The sequence below is a fragment of the Colias philodice genome, chromosome 6 (genome assembly GCF_061535455.1).
Source record: "Colias philodice isolate Cphi_HAF_F1 chromosome 6, ilColPhil1 Martin Lab GWU primary, whole genome shotgun sequence".
NCBI classification, from domain to species: Eukaryota; Metazoa; Arthropoda; class Insecta; order Lepidoptera; family Pieridae; genus Colias; species Colias philodice.
This window is the reverse complement of record NC_143091.1, coordinates 6,106,500-6,128,149: the sequence shown is the minus strand read 5'-3', so window position 1 is coordinate 6,128,149 and position 21,650 is coordinate 6,106,500. Positions and strand designations below refer to the sequence as shown.

Below are 21,650 nucleotides of genomic sequence, written 5' to 3'. Positions count from 1 at the left end.
AGGACGTCACTTCGAACATTTGCTTTGAACACAAAATGTATGGAAAATTCAATGTATGGGAGTGTTTAATGTAACTTTTTTGGATATTTCCCGTTTTATTTTTTAAAAATTATTATTGTCATTTTACTTATTAGGTAAAGGGCTTTCGATATCAGTATAAAGTTTTTTGATATCTGCAATAGTTACGGAATAATCGCCTGTGCACACTTAACGATTACACCCTGTATAGTATTAATTTTAAAAATAAAAACACAAGCATGGAAATTTGTAATTTTTGTATTAAGTACATAATATACGATAAGGTTATTTTGGTTGAAAATATTTTTCACTGGTGAAAGGATTTGAATGATTTTTTTTTAATGTTTGATTTCATTCTTTGTCAAGCAAATTTAATTTTTGGTCACTTTTGGGTTTTGACCAGTACCAACTACGTTGCAATAATAATACCTACCTATTAAGGGATTATACATATTATGTATAAACAGTTTTTGATGTAAATAAAACAATAATATGGAACACTATGTAATGTGATTTATTACGACTTTATTATAACATTAACTAAAAATATTAAATAACATACAATTTAAAAAATTACTAATTAAATATACTTACATAAAAAAAATTATAAGTAGGTACCATTAAAATATTTACACTAACAATACTTAAATAACAAACCAAAATGTAAAAGGTGGGATCATGAAAGTCAACAAAGTTAAAAACTGAAAACAATAAAATTAAAAGTGAAGCAAAGTGAACTTTATCTTTTCGATAGAGCAATAGTGGTGTACTTAAGAATAGTAATCAAGGTAGGTAGTGTAATAAATTAAATGAGGTAACAGCTGTTGTCATTTGAATGTGATTTTAGAAGATTTATTAAAATCAATAATCAATTCAAGAAATAAATCATTAAGAGGTAATATTATAAATATTCCATTGAATTCGGTGGAACTTTTAATAGAAAAGTACAGCCAAACCCACCACATATTAAAACAAACGTTTACGCGTGATTTGAAAACACAGACATGAAAAATGCATGAATTTGCATAGGTAGGTGTTATAAGTTTATTATTACACATAATATAAATGCAGTATCAATACGTAGGTTCGTAGAACTAATGTTTGTCAAAATGTCACATACCTTATTAATATTTAGAATGCTTACAATTAAAATAATTTTACTAAATTAAACAGAATAATAGTAATTCCTAGAATTAAACTTAGACCAGCGGTTCCGGCGCTACTGAAACATCCTAAGTCTTCGATTTGAACTTGATACCTGACATTGTACGGGAATCTGCATGCGGGTTCTGGAACAAACAAGGAAATGCAGTTAATCATAATATGTCCATAATATCACGAACGATGTTTTAAATGTTTTTCATAAAACTATACGTTAAGATGTAGGACATAGAAATATAGAGCACAGTAAATAAATTATTATTTAAAATTTCCTTTTATGAGGCAGCTGTACAGGTACAGCCAGTACAATCATGTAAAACCTGTACTTACCTATAATTAAAAAAAAGAGCGTGTGTGCCACACCACACGTGTCAGAAGTGAAACTTCTTTGTCAAGATTCAAAGATACCATAATCGTTGACTCTATGACGAGAGGGTATTGCCATGACGTACGACTTTGGAATTTTACTCTCAACGCGCCTAAAGAAGTTTCACTTCAAAAAAATGATACTTGTCACTACTCTTACCTGTACATGTAGCGCTTAGACTTGTAGTATCGGTTACTTGTGATTGTACGGATATATAGAACGGGGGACAGGCACCAACCGTCCAATGGCCATCGCAGGCACCCCGAAGGATTATCTCAACATTACCCGACGCGAGGGTTTGACAAATAACGGCATTCACATCATCCCCGACCATGGTTACATTTTGCCTGAACATATAAATATACAAATAAGTACCTAGTTACATACATGATACAATATGAAATATACATTTTAAGCAAAAATATGGAATTTGTTCATAAATATGAGAAAAAAAATTGTGTAAAATAATAAAGACAATAAAATAAATAAAAATCATTTTTTTATTCAATCATCGTTTTAGAATAAAACAGTGTACAAAAAAATTAATAATAAAATAATTAATTAATTTGCAATAATTCCGTATATTGATGGGAACTTTTTTATGAAAGGATCTAGGATTTTTGTTGGAAACTATAATTATGCATGATTAACATCCGTTTGATTATAAATATATTTAAATCCTTCTAGTTCATAGTGCGTGCAACTATTTAGCAATCCGTGGTATAAGTTATAATCACCTTGGTTGTGGAACAGTTCGTGATTGACAAACAACAAGGCTACCAACAGAGGAACCCGTTCTTGTAATTCGTACTTTGCTGTTTTCGTTGTTACCAAAGAAATAATTGGGACTAATGGCGTAGAAATTTATATATCCCGGTTCCACATTATCGGCAAATTGTCGTGTTCCTGATCTCCATTCTTGCGAAAATGTAGAGCCGCAGTTTGGATTAATGATTCTTCTTCCGACTGAAAAAAACAAATATCTTTTCAGTTTTGAATACTTTATATTCCAGAAAAACATATTACTTATTTACCTACTGAATTATTAACATCATAAAATGAGCTAAAGTAACTAAGTATGTCATGTGCATCATAAATATTGGATAAGAGGCGACGTTAGAAGATTAAACATCTGCAAATGAAAAGGCTTTAAAATTAAAACCTATAAAATAGTAGTAAGTACAATAAATAAAAAGCTCTCAAATTAACTTCTTCTAGATTTTGAATTTCCTATACTATAAACTCCTTCACTTAACCTCTAAACCTGCAAAGAGAAATTTAAAAATATCGCATGTACCTGTTTCAATTCTCGTAAGGATTGGATTCATAGCAATCTCCACATTTGTCCCTTCATTGTTCAGGGATATTGTTCTGATGTCATTATGCATATCACGAACCAAAGTCCATAAAATATCAAATTGATTCGTGGACGTAGCAAACAACACCCTAAGATCTAAAATGGACAAAGTAAATTATTATATCATGTGCATTATATAAATTACAATTATTTGGTCAATTCTACAGATACATTATAATTACCTGGAACTGTCTCATTTAACTGACGAGCATCATTTATGATTTGTTCATTAATATTCAAATTTCCTGTATTTAACAGGAACAATAAGACACTGGAATTACCACCAACATAATTCGCAGTTTTCTCGTTCTCCAGTTCAGATTGCATAGAAATTCTTATATTTGAGAGCGTATTTTCAAGATTTACTCCATTAAGCACTGTAAAGATAATTTTATGAAAGATTTATAATTAATAAAATAATAATTAAAACATCACAATGAACATCTCTTGATATTATAATTACACAATGCCATCTACTTCCAAGTTGATTAAACTTCGACTAATTATGAACACTAAGCATCGTAAATTGTCTCTTAGTGTTTATTTGTAAATAATTGAATGCCTAAACACATTAATTAATACCCAGACCAATTAGAAAGTGTCATACATTTTTTTTTAATTCGAAAACCTAAATGCAACCTCATGCACATCTGTGTTAGGAGAATGTATGTAGAGCAACGCAACACCGTCAACAATTCAACAAATCGCTACCATCGGATCGTCAAAAATGATTTTAGATGGATTTTAGCATTACGTTTGTCAACATTATTGAGAATTATAACACATTCAGACTGGCTAAAGCAATCCACGCAGTACGTTTGGTACATAAGAAGTTATAAGGCTAAGTTCAGGCTTTATTTTGTAATTTCAGTAAAACAAAAACTTAAGAGGCCCCGACGATAAAATGTAGAACTGTTGTTAAGAATAAACATAAGAAGTTCTAATTGTAAGATTAATTAATATTCGACTTACATGCTTGATGCCTTGCCAAAGTGTAATTGCTGTGAAATTCAGCCAATGAAAACGTTTTGTTAACAATGACACTTCCATCGAAAGCACTAAGTAGTGTCACACTTGAACCGAATTTCCCGACTTCAATGCCGTCCAGGAGGTACGAAATAGCAGGATACACAGCCTGATATGGCCAAGCAGAGTCCAAAACAATGATTAAGTTTGTTTTTAATCTGTAGTCATTTGTAGTTGTTTCAGTGTTTATACAGCTTAGATCGTTTAAGTTGTTGGCTGAAAAAATATTTTCGTTATAGATTTTTATCATACAAATGCTTTCCATATTTTGCATACATCCATATAAATGGGGCTTACTTGTGTATGTTTGGAAGTTCTGCACTGCACTGGTGACTAATTGATCAAGCCCACTAACGATTGTTCCACGAAGGGGCATGCTTGTATCCAAAGCTGCAACAAATGCTTGAGATTCGCCAATTAATGTATCCCGGACTATAAATTCTTGGCTCAGACCTCTACGATTACAGGCTCTTCTAGCAGAATTATAGACACCATTCTAAAAATTGAACAAATTTATTAATTTTCAACTTTTAACATTTCAGCATTTTACAACTACAGAATTTTCTAGGTTTTTATACATAACTGCATGTAAAGGTTTATTGAGACCCAATTTAAAAAATAAATTTGCTTAAGGCGTAAGTGTGTAGAGCATTTGAGATAGTTAAGTGTAATACAACATTTTACTTTAATCAAAATCTATCGAGTGCATCAAAGGCTGATACATATCATTTTACATCTACCTATGACACACTCAGATTGTATTGTACTTATGTTGAAATCATTGATATCGTTTAAATTATTCATGATCACTGTTATTAAACAGACTGATATTATAAAATAGAGAATGTATAGTCATCTACATTTTATTTTTAGAAGAAAATTACATGGGTTGCTTTGGTTTGAGCGATTCATATGTCTATAATCAGAACTTACCCTAGGACTATAATACATATCAAGTAGCTGAGATAATTTCAATGTCCCGGAAGTATCTACGTTCGAGTTTATTAAAGTTCCAAGGACAAAGCCGTCAATATCGCCACGAATCTCTGGATCAGTCATTTCAACATTCAGTCGATTGTGTAACATATAATATCTGGGAGCTTGGGTAGAATTCCAGTTACCAGCAACACCGACGCTTATAGAATTTCCACGTTCGGTTCCTTGTATGAGTACAACTTCCGCTAAATCACCTACAACACACATGAAAATTATAAAGAGAAACAAAGTATTAACTAAACCAATTATATGATTTCAGGAGTTACCCAAGTACCTGATAACGTAGCTGTAAATATCGAAGAAACCGTTTGCTGAACGTTAGAGTAATCATTCAATGATCCTCTGGTTAATTCTTGTATAGGCACACGTTGGAACTGTGCGCCTCCTGCTATCCCAGCAATAACATGACCGGCAGATACAGCTCCCCATCTTGTAAATACTGCGCCTGTTAGCAATGGACATTGGCTATCTCCTAATAATTGACGTTCAGATTTTGAGCCACCCATACTCGTGAACTCAACGTCACTTTTTGGATTATAGTGCCGCATCTTTCCCATTGTGTTTGCTGATTTCCTGAAATATTCAACAAAACATGGTGAGTTTAATAAGCAATTATTTTTTGGGTTTATTTAAGAGTCGATTTAACTTAACAAAACTTATAAAAGTACACACTACATACTTACAGTGCGTCCAGATCTAATATTTCTACATCATCCGCATTCACCTGAGATGGTGCATGTCTTGCAGTTCTTAGGGCGCGATATTGGGATAGTTGATTGCAACTATTCTCATTTCCTCTAACTCGAGCATCGACAGTTGTTGAAAGCATATGATGTAAAGCACACTGTGGAAATAAATTAACAATGTTTTATTGTTTATAAATTACGTTTTTGAAGGTATCGTCGTTGGTTTTTATTTAAAACTAGATTTCCGCCCGCGGCTTCGCCCGCGTTTTCAAAGGAAAATCCGCATAGTTCCCGTTCCCGTGGGATTTCCGGGATAAAACCTATCCTATGTGTTAATCAAAGTTACCCTCTACATGTGTGTTTTTACGTGAAAGAGTAACAAACATCCATACAAACTTTCGCCTTTATAATAGTATTAAGATAAAGTAGCAAATAATAAATACCTTGAGTGCAGAGCTGATTGTGTTATTTGGTAAAGCTTGTGAATTTCCTGGTATTATTTTTGTTAATAATAGCCTATGTCTATGGAAGGAGTGAAAAGTTGGCGCATATGGAAGCACATTAGAAGATAATACTGAACTTGAATCGGATTGATGAAATTCAATACCATCTTGTCTAAACCTGTGAACGTATAATGAATAATAAATATAATATGTATATTTATAGTGTGGTTAATAAACAAATAGACGAATTGCATTCATATTTAAACAAACTTACGTATGCAACACCTGTACAGCTAATTGTCTTAAGTCCATATTTACATTAGGATTATCCTCAATTTGCTGAATGATGTCTATTAAAACAGGCATGGTTGTGGGGGGTAAGTTATTCCTGTCAAGGAATTGTGGATTTGTATAGCATTCCCGTAGCTCTGGCGCTACACTGGACTGCGCTGTTATTTGAGCATCCACACATCTTGTGGCAATAAATAGCGTTATTGCCAACCAAATCATATTGTTTAGTTCTGAAATTATATAAACGTTTAATTTAATGACGATTTGTTACGTAGAAATATAAGGATATAAAAGAAATAGCTTAAAGGCATTTATATTTATTATTAAATATGGTCCCAATTTAAATAAATGAAAAAAGTCCATCATAGTAGGTATCTATTATGTTTTAGATTATGGCTTGCTTTATTATAACGTTCAAATGGGGACGTACGATAAGCTATCTATAATGAATTAATGTAAGTATGAAACAATCTGTGAATATATGAAATGGTATTTTATCAGTAAATATTGGGAGTGGTTCGGAAAAATTGGATTAAGAATATCATCTCTACAAATGAATATAATGTATGCTCTCCTATTCTGTAATATCTACTTTATACGAACTATTGTTAAAATTTTAAAAGCATTATGTAAGTTTAAAAACGTGAATCATAGGTAATGAACGAACAGTAATTCATTATTTGTTTGTCCTAAAGTTAAATGTTTAATCATTTTTTATCTCGAAGTAGTAGGTCAATGTCAAAGAATAGAATCGTAAAAATAATGCTGCGGTTTTCTCTTTTTATAATGGTTTTAAGAAATCTAATGTAATAAACTTCTTCCAGCTCTATTGTAGAGCTATTGTTTGGCTGAATGTCTTTACTTCGTAGGAATAGTTCTCTGTGAAAATTATTTGTATTTTTATTTCTACCCTAACAAAATGTGGCTTTACACGTGACGTGTATCAGTCTTTACTATCTCTACAATAAAAAGTTAATCTATGGTCTTTCATGTTAAAATCTCAATTTAATTAATATAGCTTTTTTGCTCATACTACGCACACCTGGAAAGATAGACCAAGTCTAATTTTTCTAGAACTTTCCTAAATATTTTTTTCACATTGACGATGCTTTGACGCATAAAACTCACGTATGCATGTAACACAATGATAAATAGATAATCCTATTTAGGTCGTATTACCTGTCGCAAAATAAGTTAGTTATAAAAATCCTTTCCACTAGTTTCACTTCACTATAAATTGTTTACACTGATCTCATGTGATATACTTGTTTCAATTAAATACAATTATAACAGAAAAAAATCCCATTATGACAATGGCACACAATAGTCAATACGACGTGATTTCACCTCGGGCACACCTAACATATACCTCAAAATCGTAAAATAAAGGGCAGTAATATCCGATAAGATAATAAAAGCAGGTCTAGATAAATTTGTTCCGAAAGATAGCTACACTGTGCAACTCGTTATCTAGGTATATCTGTTTTTCACCAGCGATTACAAAGATAACGTCGATAACGGCGAAAAATTATTTGTTTTACCATTTTCTTTGAATTCTTATGAAATGTATGACCAATCATTCTTTGCTAAACGATTATTGCACATGATTTATTTTAATGAATGATTAATATAGAAAAGTGAAGAACAATATAAAGTAAAGATATATTTCACATTTCATGAGATATTTAAAATATAGAGTATCATCATATCAGTGCTCATGAATTATGATTTTAAACACGCAATTGCCGTTATACTATGCCATAATTATAGACTACAGGCCCATGTTGAAAAAATTATGGGTCATTTGACCCACCACCTGACCTATCTAGAATGATATAAGAGCATAAAATAATAAGATTCAGCACTATGACGTCACTCGTAAGCTGTCCACCTGAGTGCAGATGAGAATTCGAAAGTTCAGGTAGAAATTTTCTCCCCTTGTCTCCATGATTTTTGTACGGCGTTGCGGAATAATGGCTTAAAAGCAGTATAGAAATAGTATGACACAGATGCCGTACAAAAATGGTGGTCCACAAAGTCGGAATTTATTTTTATTTTTCGACAGTTGCCGGGGTAAATTTGGTCATTTGATTTTGTACGGCATCTGTGTCATACTATTTCTATACTACTTTTAATCAATTATTCCGCAACGCCGTACAAAAATCATGGAGACAAGGGGAGAAAATCTCTACCTGAACCTTCGAATTCTCATCTGCACTCAGGTGGACAGGACAAGTGACGTCATAGTGCTGAATTTTATTATTTTATGCTCTTATATCGTTCTAGATAGGTCACCTGGTGGGTCAAATGACCCATAATTTTTTCAACACGGGCCTGTAGTCTATTATTGTGGTAACGTTACACATAGTCAATAGTCATTCATTATTATTTATGACTAGATCTAACTTATATTTTGTTTCTCTCCGTTTACCTTCCCTGAACTATGAAAAACATTTCAAAAACAAAATTAGCTAAATCGGCCTGGCCCTTTTCGAGATTTAGCGAGACTAACGAACAGCAATTGATTTTTATAAGTCTATTATAGATTGCAGATTGATCTATGACGTTTGGTTTTTAACTTTTTAGGATAATTAAAAGACATATTTTGAAGTCTATTGATATTTGATATTGTATTACCTACATAATAGGTATATTTTATACTAACATTCTATAAAATACATTCTCAATGAAGATGTTGACTGGTAAAAAATTTTAAAATCTTTCAAAAAAATATGTAAACCGGATTTAGTATTTTTTAGATTGAAAATTAAAAATACAATTAGAAGAAAGCAAAAATATCGACGAGGATGGGATTCGAACCCACGCGTGCAGAGCACATTGGATTAGCAGTCCAACGCCTTAACCACTCGGCCACCTCGTCGCATGAATTGACATGCGAATTTAGTGATCATATTCTTTTGATTATTAATTATTTCATATTTTATGTCTATACTACCTATATACTATACTATATATACTATAATAATATTATAAAGAGGAAATGTTTGTATGTATGGTTTTCACGCATAAACTACTGGACCGATTTTGATGAAATTTGGTACAGATAATCTTTAGACCCTGAGAAAGAACATAGGCTACCTTTTATTGCGAAATATGAACCACGGGCGAAGCCGGGGAGGACCGCTAGTATTCTATAAACAAAGCATTTTTATTGAGGTAGAATTCGAGTTAAAAATTTATTCTATTGTCACGATATATTGTGATAAAACTCTAATGATGTTATTATTTTAAACTAGCGGTCCGCCCCGGCTTCGCCCGTGGTACATAATATTTACGTTTTTTCTACATAAGAACCATCCTCGTACTTCAAGGAATATAATAAAAAAAGAATTATCGAAATCGGTTCAGCCGTTCGCGAGTTATGCGCTTACCAACACATTTTGCGATTCATTTTTATATATAAGATAACCTAAGATAGACCCATCGTTTATAAAAAAAATTATGTAAACAGTTTAATCGTATATTATTATTAGTCTGTACTCTGTGGTTTAATTGATAATTATTTTATTTGAATTTAGATTACTTACAAAAAAATCTTTCACAATAATAATTGTTCTATAATTAAATTTTACCAATTTTACTAAACAGTGAAATAATATAAGAATTAGCAAAATAAATTGAACGTATTAAAACTTCTTTTTAAAAAACTAATAAACATAATATTTTTTTACTTAAAAACATTATAAAATAATAATTGTAATTCAACCACAGAATTCAACAAATAATATTTTGTTAGTGACATCTCGTAATAAAGTCTCCAAATTATGTGTTGTTGAATGAACTTTTTGTTCCTATGTTCAGATGGCAGTATTACAAAAAATACTGCGAAGCTTAAACATAGACAAATATAATTATATTCGTCCATGGCTTAAATAATGAATTTGTATTCTCGAAATCATGACATCTTACACATTAGTTTATACGGAATAGAAGTAAACAGTACTGATTATAAAGATTTGTATGCTTAGTGCGTTTTATAAATTAAATTACATGTTAAAAGGTGCGCCATCTTTTGAATTTATAGAACGTTAAATTACTCTTCCGCGACAAGTATCTAGATGGCGCTGTATTCAATTATTATTTTGAACGATAGAAAAAAAATTATTATAAGAACGAAGTTTATATTCATGTAATGCAATATAATTTTATTGGTTATCGATCTCTTATTTTACACATATATTAACATTAATTTGATAATTCATACCTGGGAACAATTTTTGATTACTTATCTGAGAACGAAAATATTTCGTGGTGATAGATCTATTTATTAGGTGATACAACTTGATGACAAATATAAATTTTGGTGATAGAAAATAATATAGTTCCCATATGTAATTATGAACAAAGTAATAATTCTAGTAAACATTCCGAGTTAAGTTAGTTATGTACATGGATGTATAAAAAAAGACGGACGCCGTATTACGAACAAACAACGTGAAGCCACCATAGTAAGCTAGCGATCGTGTAAAGACAATAAACACGCACACACTCTCACCATAGTAAGCTAGTCGGCCGCCATTACGTCGTGTACTACCGACTGATTAACTGCGTCACTGTTTCACAAAAAATATTTAAAATGCCGTCTTGCGTGGTTAAATGGTGTCGCAACAGTACAATTTTAAATAACAAAACACAAGGGATTACATTCCACAGGGAAGCAAGTTATTTCTTTTATGTTTTAATGACAAAATTATTACGGCAAAATTTATAGAAAAAAATACAGCCGCCATTGTCAACAGGACAGCTGTTGCCATGGCAACATGGCACACACACATGGATGTTTCGCCGCCATTACTAGGCTTCACTCAATGTTTAGGCGATATACCGTCCGTCTTTTTTTATACGTCCATGGTTATGTATTAAACAGTCCGAATTTGTTGGTAAACGTCAAATATTTCATCAATGTCATCAAATATTTATTACATACTAGCTTTCCGCCCGCGGCTTCGCCCGCGTTTTCAGAGAAAAACCCGTTCCCGTAGGATTTCCGGGATAAAACCTATCCTATGACCTTTCTCGGGTATCAAAATATATCTATTACCAAATTTCATGCAAATTGGTTCAGTAGTTCAGGCGTGATTGAGTAACAGACAGACAGACAGAGTTACTTTCGCATTTATAATATTAGTATGGATTCACGCATGTTGCCTTATTGGCGCAGCAGTTAACTATTGTGTACAATAGCATATTATGTAGGTATAGTATAGTCCGGGTTCAATCCTCACTCCTCAGTGTGAAAATCTAAGTCTGGCAAGGAACTTTTACTTATAGAATTATTTTCTTCTGCTTCTTGTATTAAAGTAGAGCTCCATACAAAAAAGGGGATATCGAATTGTCTATAAAATGTAATACTTACTTACTTTAAAATATGGATCTTCTCAGTGAATACTTAAGGTGAATACTTAGGTACACAAGGGACTTCGTCGTATATAAACTGAGTTAAAACATAGAAATACCGTTTACACCTTCTTCCCGGGTGGAATAGCTAGGTTAGCAATGAGTTATCTATAAAAATTTTCCTAAATATACAGGGCTATACATGTTATCTAATTAAACCATCATTCAAAAAGGATGGATTTTTCTTAAATATTCACTTTTAACGAAAAATGTTAAAATGTCACCGGATCTTTTAACTTGTACTGCACTCTACATTTAAAGTTTAAACGTATCCTAGACGCTCATTCAGCAACCTTATAGATTACGATAAAAGATAGTTGTTCTCTCGATCTTACTTTTTTATAATAAGTATCTTGGCTTTTACTTTTGTAACATTTAAAATATAATAATACAACATACTACTTATTTTTGTTATATGCGTTCCATTTTTCAGTGTGCGAGCTAATTTTCAGAGCTCTCGCATATTACAGTAATTGAAAAAAATCTTAAAAATACACTCCTTTGAAAATGGATAATTATCAAAGTTCCAATGTACCCAATAGTCCCAACCACTCTGATATAAATTATGGTCAATCATATCAATCCAGCAATCCAACGAACCACATGTATTCTCAGAATAAATAAAAATAAATAAAAAGAATGATCGTAGCTTGTCTCTCTCGATTTATGTGTTAATTTCAAGGCATCTTAAGGTGATGAATTAATTTTTCTAACATTTACGGCCCTTTTTAAACCTTCGTAATTTTTATATTATTAAAGTTGTCGTGATGAAAATTCTTGACAAGAAAGTTCAATAGTAACACAATACGTCTACCGTTTTAGAAACATGATTCCATGATATTTTCTCGATAGAAAAAAAATACAAAGTTCTCATTGTTATTTTTTTTTAATCTCTGGCATCTTCAAAATAACAAACGTAAAGTTACGACTTTTTGGATATTAACTATAAAATATACAACCTATACGTCTACCGTGTTAGAATTTTGAAATATGCGATGGTTTTGAAATAAACAAGAAATACTTGAAATTAGCGCGCGACCAGCCAATATAGCGAGAGCCGCCCTGTACCTTCCTACCCCGATCGCTGCACGAGTCATTCCCGCTACGGCCGTCACACGGGGAACTTGTGTCGCTCGCGCAATCGTAACAAAGGGTGACAACACGATAAGACAAAATGAGACAAATGGGGACAATAAAGAAAATAAGAAGAAGAAACATAAAGGTTGGAGGAAAAAGAATGCTTACAATTGGAACAAATTAATGAAGTAAGTTGGTTTTATTTTAAATTTGATGATAATTGTATTATAGACGATGTTTGATATGTTTTAAGTTGTTTGAGATGTTTTGACGATGTTTGAGATGTTTTGACCTGTTTTAAGTACATAACGAACGTGTAAGATTTTTTCATTTATAGCATAGATAATCTTTTCAGAAATCCGGAATCCAGAAGGAAAATAAACCCACTGATTGTTCACAATGTGAACCCACTCTTTCGTAAGTACCTTTATTCAGTCAAAAATGTATGTTATCAACGCTCTACTGGTTTTATCGCATGATTCCCTTTTTAGCAAAAAGCAACAAAGTGCAAAGAAATAAAAAATCATGGTGAACTTAGTGGAAGTATGGTGGACATAATATGGAACAGGAGCTCATTGGAGTAGTATTATATTTAAAAAAAATACGAAAAAATTTCAAGAATTACATTTCTTAGTAGGTGGTAGATAAGTATGTTGCATAAAGAATTTGATGTTGATATTTATTTCATTTATACTTACTACACCTGTGCGGGAAATTGCTTAGTACTAAAACAGGTTTATATTCATATTTACATAGTAATGTGAGTTTTCATTTCAAATAATTTTGTGTAAGTATATTAAATTGAGTTCCTGGGTGATCTGGAAACACAATTGGGCCCGGAAGATGGCGCTGCAGTCACTCCTCCTAATCACATGAACCGATTTGGATGAATATTTGTGTGCACATTTCATTGTTGTGGGATGATTGGTTGATTCGTTTTCACATTAGCTAATATTATGTATTTTTGTTGTTAGAAAGTAAACTTAATTTAATGTTTATAATACATTATTATTGGTATAAATAAGCCAGTGTTCGTCTCACATTGCTGTACCTGCCTACCTACCCTACCAGGGCCAAACTTTGTGCTGGCTATTTTATTTTGATTATTTGTAATGAATAATTACAATTATAATAGAGTACAAAAAATAAATACACGCGTCAATATATTTTGTGTTTTTTTTGTAAACAATTTTTTTATTTAAAAAAATATCATTCCGACCGCGGCTTTGCCCGCGTAAAATTAGGTTATATCGTGAATCCTGTTTTATCCCACAGAAGTGTTCAGTTCGGATAAAAAGTATCCTGTGTATAAATCCAGGCAATTAGCTATATTTTATCAAAATTGGTAATGTAGTCTTGACGTGATTAAGTAACAACTAACAAAAAAATATACAAATTAACATCCAAAGTTTCGCATCAGTTTTACTGTATTAGTGATATCTTCCACTCTTGACTTTGACTGAGAAGAATTAGGGTTTATAACTTCTTTCAGAAATAGTACCTTTCATTTCTGGGCATGATGTAATATCTACGTCAGGATCAAATTCTATCTAAATCAATTCAGTAGTCCGCGTTATTGAGTACCATTTCATTTTTTCAGAGTAACAATATTTTTTGTTATTTTAAAGATTATTTATAACCTGTATTATTTTGTAATAAAGTAAACATTACTAAATAATAATAATTATTAATAATGTCTAAGTGGTTGTTAAAAAGAAGATTATTTGTTTTTAAGCAAGAAAATAAAACCAATAAATCAACAATTAAATATATGTTTAACAATAATATAACTGTATGACGACTCCATACATGTTTGTCCCGAGTCGGCCAGCGGCAGCGCGGCGAGTTTGCAAGAGTGACTTCGCGCACACGGCCGCGTTCGCGATAGCGAGCTATTAGACTCCGCCCGCCAAGCAGTGGATTTTTTTTGTGTATCGTCTTAAATATAACAGGTAAATACACACGTTTCAATTTTATCTAATTATATCAAAAATTTACAAACTACTCGATTCTATAGTCTGATTACTTATACAATAAATATTTTGAGTCATTTCTATGTTTCAGAAATACAATATTATAATCGATTCAAACGGTTCGGGCATCTGAAGGTTGGGTAGAGGTTTATGAATATTAACGTACAAAAGGACAAAATTATATGAGAGAACGCGAAGACTTAAAAATGCAAGGACTTAGCATGTAAACCCTGGGATTCGCAAGCAAGACATCGAAGGTCTTCATACTCGGAAAATTTTACAGGATTACGAACCATCTCTTGTTTCAAACAATTCAATTTCTTGCGAAACTTTTGTACATAGAAGGTATGGAGAATTTCAAGAAAAGTAATTTAAGAAAATTCTTCATTTACGAATTGAATTAAGTTTAATTTTGTTCATATTTAAAATCTTAGATATTAATTATTGATGATAAAAAATAAATATTAAATTTTATATAAATGATAGAGGACTACATAATTTACTAATATGTAGAACTGACATAACTATAATTTTTTGATGGTTTATACGCTTTTACGAATGAAATTTTTAACGAAGGGAATAAATGTAACAGAGAAAAAAGAAAACGTATCTATGTCACAATCCCACTCATCTTACGAAAAACAGTAGGTAAGTATACGATTTCAAGCCAATTTTCTCTGGGGGTGTGGTCCTTCCACGAGCTAGTTCCTAACATGAGTTGTTCTCTCACTTCAGTATCAATTCCAGGAATAATAAATAAGTGTGTATCTTATACATATCAGAAGTACCTAACTCTATACAGAATACAGATTATACATGTATAACTTAAATATAATAATATGTCATCCATATATGAATATTATATTCAGCGTATATACGCTAAAGCGCCTATTGATGAAAAGATGTCTGTAATATCATTATCAACCCTGGCACCGGTGTACGTTTCAAGTAAAGAAAATTGTCTATTTCCCTTCTTGGATTCAAGCACTTACTATGGAGCTTACAATGAATTCATATGAAGCCACTTACATCGTTCAATATGGATGGAGGAAAATTGTCTGAAGGGCGGAAAATGCGGAAATGTGTGGTGACTGGTGGTCGAGATATTTGATTCGCAAGCCAATTTACTCATAAGAAACTCATATAAATCGGATTTGTTTAGTATTCAAATATTATGATGTAACTTGTAACAGCTTACAGTTACGTACACAATCGCACTTAATATTTTCCTCAAATACGTTCCTTTTTAAATAGGAAAAAATTGTACGAAAACACTTTCAGCCGTCTATTTAACTTAATTCTTAAAAATTTATACGATAAAGCCAATCTAGGTTATACGATTGACTTGCTTGATATATTGAATTAAATACTGTTCACTGGTTTGCGACTTAGACTTAGTCACTGACACGGAATTTAATTAGTTATTTAAATCAAATACATATGTAAAGTATTATATTAAATTATATTATAATAATAGTAAATATTCTTGTGGTTAAATAATTAATCATTACATCAATAAACAAGAATGTTATTTCGTTTATTAACGTAATGATAGAAGATAAATTAAATAGAAAACTATAAAATATTTAACAATTACTATATATGTGGAATAATAGTATTTATTTTTATAGGAATGCTGTTTCAGTATTTCAGATTGATGCATTAGTATAATTGCAAACGTAGGTTAATTTTAAAATTGTGATTTCCACTTCAGTGAATCGTTGCAAATATTTTTAAATACAGCATGAAAAACGAAATAAAAAATCAAGTAAGATAATAAATTGTTAATCTCAAATATATCGTTTCATTTTTAACAATATACCATACCACATCTTATATATAAAATTCTCGTGTCACAATGTTAGTCTGCATACTCCTCCGAAACGGGTGGACCGATTCTCATGAAATTTTCTGTGCTGTGTGCATATCGGGTAAGTCTGAGAATCGGCCAACATCTATTTTTCATATGTACCACGGGCGAAGCCGGGGCGGACCGCTAGTAATATTATAATATACAGCACGAACAGGGAACATTATCTCAATTAGAATACGAAAGTTTCATGTCGTGTTTATTGATTTACACGTAAATTAATTGAATGGCTAAACTTAATTACAGCTCACGGGCGGTTGTAGATTTATTTCCGCCCCAACTACTACTCTTCTGCCAATTACACGTTGTGCTCGCTATTTCTGCTGCACCTTTTACTAAAACTTCGCAATTGTAGATACGAATGCAAATTCCTCTCTAAAGTCTGAATTACAGGCAATATCTACGCGTAAGTCAATATAAAATGCGGGGTTTACATGATTTTATGCCGGAGTATCTCTACAATCTACATTATTAAGTTAGGCGATGCACTTTCCAATTTTCCACGTCTGGCTCAAAACTTGGATGAAATATTATTATGACTGTGAACATCTTGCAAATGAGTTTACAAGTGGGAAAAGTTTTGATGTAAGACATATTCATTATTTACATCTGCTATAATTTATTCACGGTTTGTAACTGTATGTTTTCTCATTAAAGCGGAAAGGGAATAAAGTTAGATAATACATAAATATGTATATGTATGTTTTCCAGTTTTCATGTTTCCGTATTTTAAAACGAATAAGTAGTCATTTTGGAGTTACTTACTTATCATAAAACAATGAAAACAAATTCCCTGGTCTAACGAGTTATGATTATGATCAGATACCGTCAAATGTGGCTACTTGACCTTTACTTGGCAACTTGACCACACCTTCCGTTTAACAACAAAATATCAAATTTTGTAGAATTGAAAGCAAATTGACCTAACGTATCGATGTTGGTAGGTTTTTAAAATATTAATTGGCAACATATTTTAATTTTAAAGCGGTAACGCTGTTGGTTCTCGCAATATAACGTATCGAAGTGTGACTGTGACTAAGGATCTTTTGCCGGTGTCAGTATTATTATGTTTGTAGAGCTTAAACTCAACACATCTCAGGTGAGTACAGTTTTGATATGTTGTGTAATAAACCCTAAAGATTGATTTTACAGTGGGAACTATCCAATTTTAGGCTCATCTGTCGAAATATTTGCTTGGGCATTGATGCCTCAGGTTAGGTCAAGTTGCCATTAGTGGGTCCACACCGGATGATCCAGTGATCCCGCGATCCGCGATCCAGGATCGCGGAGCATGGATCGTGGATCATGTTAGGCCGATCCACTTTAAAAACTTGCGATCCCAAATATGCGCTCCAAGTGATCCTAAGGCGATCCGTGATTCAGCCAGCCTAACTCTTGTACAATATGGAGTCACACGTACAACGGCGGCGTCTTGCCGTTGCAGCAGTAACTTTTATTATACTGAAATGTTTGCGCAAAAAATAAAAAAAAATAAAATCGACGGTTTTGGGTGAAACAATTTTATCAAAATCGATTGGCATCTGGGACTCAGCTGTACGCAGAGTTAGTTTCAGATGAAGTTGAACACAATTTTGCAAGAATGAATGCTATTCAATTTGAGATATTCGACTTTCTGAGATGTCCATGGTGAGGTGGATCGCGCGATCCAACACAACCGTCCACACCGCGCGCATCACGCAACTGAGGCACCTTTGAAGCGGGTACAAAAACCGCCCGCTAACGGATCGCACGAGGTAGGGAGCGCGCGCTCCAAAACGCGTGCATGGATCGCGCGCGGCACGTCCACACCGCCCGCATCTTTGGATCGCGCGCCTGCCGCGCGCGATCGGATCGCGGTGGATCGTCCGGTGTGGACCCAGCTATTGACCGCTGCGTGGCAACTTGACCGACGCCTAGGGTTGACACAAAAAAATAACGTGACTGCATTTTTTCCTTTTTTTATCTGTTTCGAGTTTTGCATAGTAAAATCAATAAATTTGCTGCAAATTTCGGACAATCCAGATACTTATACTCTCTTTGATGACAACGATTTAGCATATTTCTAATGAAAAATAAATGTTTCCTTACCTATTAATAAATACCTATAAGTATTAAGTAATATACATATACATATGTATTAAATTTAGTTTAATAAATAAATAGTTCATTAAAATTTGTGTCTTGTTTGTGACAACCCTATCCGACATGTAATGCTTTGTATGAAATCATTACAAATCCCGTGGCAACTTGACCAGGTAGCCAGAGCCTAACAGTTTATTGTAAAGCTTCGGGCTGCAATATTTAAAAAGTCGAAGACTTAAAAAATAATAGCAACTTAGCCTAAAACAAGAATGTTAAGCATCTATCTATGAAAACTGATGTGCAAGGTCAAGATACCACATCAGTGTCAACTTGACCGGTATTACGTTTATTTGTAAACTAGCTTCCGCCCGCGACTCCGTCCGCGCGGAAAAATTAAGAAAAAATAAGATTTATTTTTTTTCTACGTATTTTTCCGGGATAAAAAGTATCCTATTTTATGCCCAGGATAATAAGGTATAATTGTACCAAGTTTCATCGAAATCGAACCGTTAGTTCTCACGTGATGCCTTCACATACAGACAGACAGACAGACAAAAATTTTTTTGATCACATATTTGGGTTTGGTATCGATCCAGTAACACCCCCTGCTATTTATTTTTTCAATATTTTCAATGTACAGAATTGACCCTTCTACAGATTTATTATATGTATAGATAATGTCAGATTCAATCTGGGGGCACGGTAGTGCCCCCGCCAAGACGAGCCAAGCGAAAGCGAAGCGCACGGGCACTACCTACCTTTTCTCGAAGCGCTTCGACGTTTTTTTGAACCCTCATAACTTGGGTTTGGATTATGCTAGATCAACAAAATTTTCGGGATATATTGTCAATAGCAGACTTATTGAACATATTAAGTTTTAATTACATTAGCTTTTATACTTCAGATTTTATTTATATCTAAAAAACGCTAATTTCGTCACTGACTCACTGATGATCATCAAAATTCTTAAGGTATTTCCTAATGTCCTAGAAAGCTGAAATTTTGTATGTAAGCTAGTATTAGCACACAAACAACAAAAAAATTATAAAACTTGTAACTTTCATCCCCCAACCCCTGATAGGGGATGGGAGTTTGTATGAGACCTGTAATTTTAAATTAAATTTTTGATGACGCTAGAGGTCTAATCTAATAATCTGAAACTTGGTTCCCCTAGATATATATGTATATGTATAGGTACTCCTTGTTAAAAAAAAAAATTAAAATTTAATCGACATATATTGAGACATATACTTCAGATCAGATCATATAAATATGAATGAATAGAAGTGTTGCGAACGTCTCCTGCCTCTGACGTCCACTCAGTAGCTAAAAATAAAAAAAAATTGTCCTTGACAGCGAGCGCGTCGATTGTCGATTGTCTTGCTACTGATTTAAAAGTGAACATGGATTGTGAAATAGTTTCACTTGAAGTAAATCTTGGACCTTGCCATCATCATGTGTCAGCGAACAGCGAACAGCGAACAGCGAACAGCGAACAGCGAACAGCGAACAGCGAACAGCGAACAGCGAACAGCGAACAGCGAACAGCGAACAGCGAACAGCGAACAGCGAACAGCGAACAGCGAACAGCGAACAGCGAACAGCGAACAGCGAACAGCGAACAGCGAACAGCGAACAGCGAACAGCGAACAGCGAACAGCGAACAGCGAACAGCGAACAGCGAACAGCGAACAGCGAACAGCGAACAGCGAACAGCGAACAGCGAACAGCGAACAGCGAACAGCGAACAGCGAACAGCGAACAGCGAACAGCGAACAGCGAACAGCGAACAGCGAACAGCGAACAGCGAACAGCGAACAGCGAACAGGAACAGCGAACAGCGAACAGCGAACAGCGAACAGCGAACAGCGAACAGCGAAAAGCGAACAGCGAACAGCGAACAGCGAACAGCGAACAGCGAACAGCGAACAGCGAACAGCGAACAGCGAACAGCGAACAGCGAACAGCGAACAGCGAACAGCGAACAGCGAACAGCGAACAGCGAACAGCGAACAGCGAACAGCGAACAGCGAACAGCGAACAGCGAACAGCGAACAGCGAACAGCGAACAACGAACAATGTGAATGTGAATGTGAATGTGAATGTGAATGCGAATGCGAATGCGAATGCGAATGCGAATGCGAATGCGAATGCGAATGCGAATGCGAATGCGAATGCGAATGCGAATGCGAATGCGAATGCGAATGCGAATGCGAATGCGAATGCGAATGCGAATGCGAATGCGAATGCGAATGCGAATGCGAATGCGAATGCGAATGCGAATGCGAATGCGAATGCGAATGCGAATGCGAATGCGAATGCGAATGCGAATGCGAATGCGAATGCGAATGCGAATGCGAATGCGAATGTGAATGTGAATGTGAACATACACAAACACAAACACGAACACAAAAACGAACAACGAACAAAAACAGCGAACTCGAATTTTAATTCGAACACAAACACAAACACAAACACGAACAACGAACATCAAACAACGAACAACGAACAACGAACAACGAACAACGAACAACGAACAACGAACAACGAACAACGAACAACGAACAACGAACAACGAACAACGAACAACGAACAACGAACAACGAACAACGAACAACGAACAACGAACAACGAACAACGAACAACAAACAACAATCAACGAACAACGAACAACGAACAACGAACAATGTGAATGTGAATGTGAATTTGAATGTGAATGTGAATGTGAATGTGAACAGCGAACAGCGAACAGCGAACAGCGAACAGCGAACAGCGAACAGCGAACAGCGAACAGCGAACAGCGAACAGCGAACAGCGAACAGCGAACAGCGAACAGCGAACAGCGAACAGCGAACAGCGAACAGCGAACAGCGAACAGCGAACAG

The 21,650-nt window shown here is 33.8% G+C and overlaps 1 protein-coding gene, 2 long non-coding RNA genes and 1 other non-coding gene across 4 annotated transcripts in view; 1 reads left to right on the top strand and 3 right to left on the bottom strand.

Moving 5' to 3' along the window:
• The window catches only part of LOC149487730 (uncharacterized), a 161,331-nt gene that overhangs the window by 93,781 nt on the left and 45,900 nt on the right, over positions 1 to 21,650 (bottom strand). The gene's annotated exons all lie outside the window — the stretch shown is intronic.
• On the bottom strand, positions 612 to 7,687 carry LOC149487738 (uncharacterized). Its single transcript, XM_089696361.1, has 13 exons — positions 7,525 to 7,687; positions 6,329 to 6,575; positions 6,055 to 6,232; positions 5,609 to 5,769; positions 5,200 to 5,498; positions 4,863 to 5,119; positions 4,227 to 4,425; positions 3,876 to 4,145; positions 3,086 to 3,280; positions 2,844 to 2,999; positions 2,284 to 2,512; positions 1,706 to 1,893; positions 612 to 1,307 (listed from the first exon to the last, which is right to left on the bottom strand). Exons 2-13 carry the CDS (start codon positions 6,562 to 6,564, stop codon positions 1,165 to 1,167), a joined length of 2,511 nt encoding a protein of 836 aa, XP_089552487.1. The 5' UTR covers positions 6,565 to 6,575; positions 7,525 to 7,687; the 3' UTR covers positions 612 to 1,164.
• On the bottom strand, positions 9,145 to 9,226 carry TRNAS-GCU (transfer RNA serine (anticodon GCU)). Its single transcript has one exon. It is a non-coding gene; the product is annotated as a tRNA-Ser (tRNA).
• LOC149487736 (uncharacterized) lies at positions 12,618 to 13,910 on the top strand. The gene is made up of 3 exons (XR_016315699.1): positions 12,618 to 13,028; positions 13,196 to 13,257; positions 13,332 to 13,910. It is a non-coding gene; the product is annotated as an uncharacterized LOC149487736 (long non-coding RNA).

Bases quoted from the DNA above. Each gene is read 5' to 3' on its own strand.
- LOC149487738 (XM_089696361.1), bottom strand. From the start codon at position 6,564: ATGATTTGGTTGGCAATAACGCTATTTATTGCCACAAGATGTGTGGAT. The intron at 3,000-3,085 runs GTAATTATAATG...TGTCCATTTTAG, and splicing joins GTTAAATGAGACAGTTCCAG to ATCTTAGGGTGTTGTTTGCT. The intron at 2,513-2,843 runs GTACATGCGATA...TGTTTTTTTCAG, and splicing joins CCTTACGAGAATTGAAACAG to TCGGAAGAAGAATCATTAAT.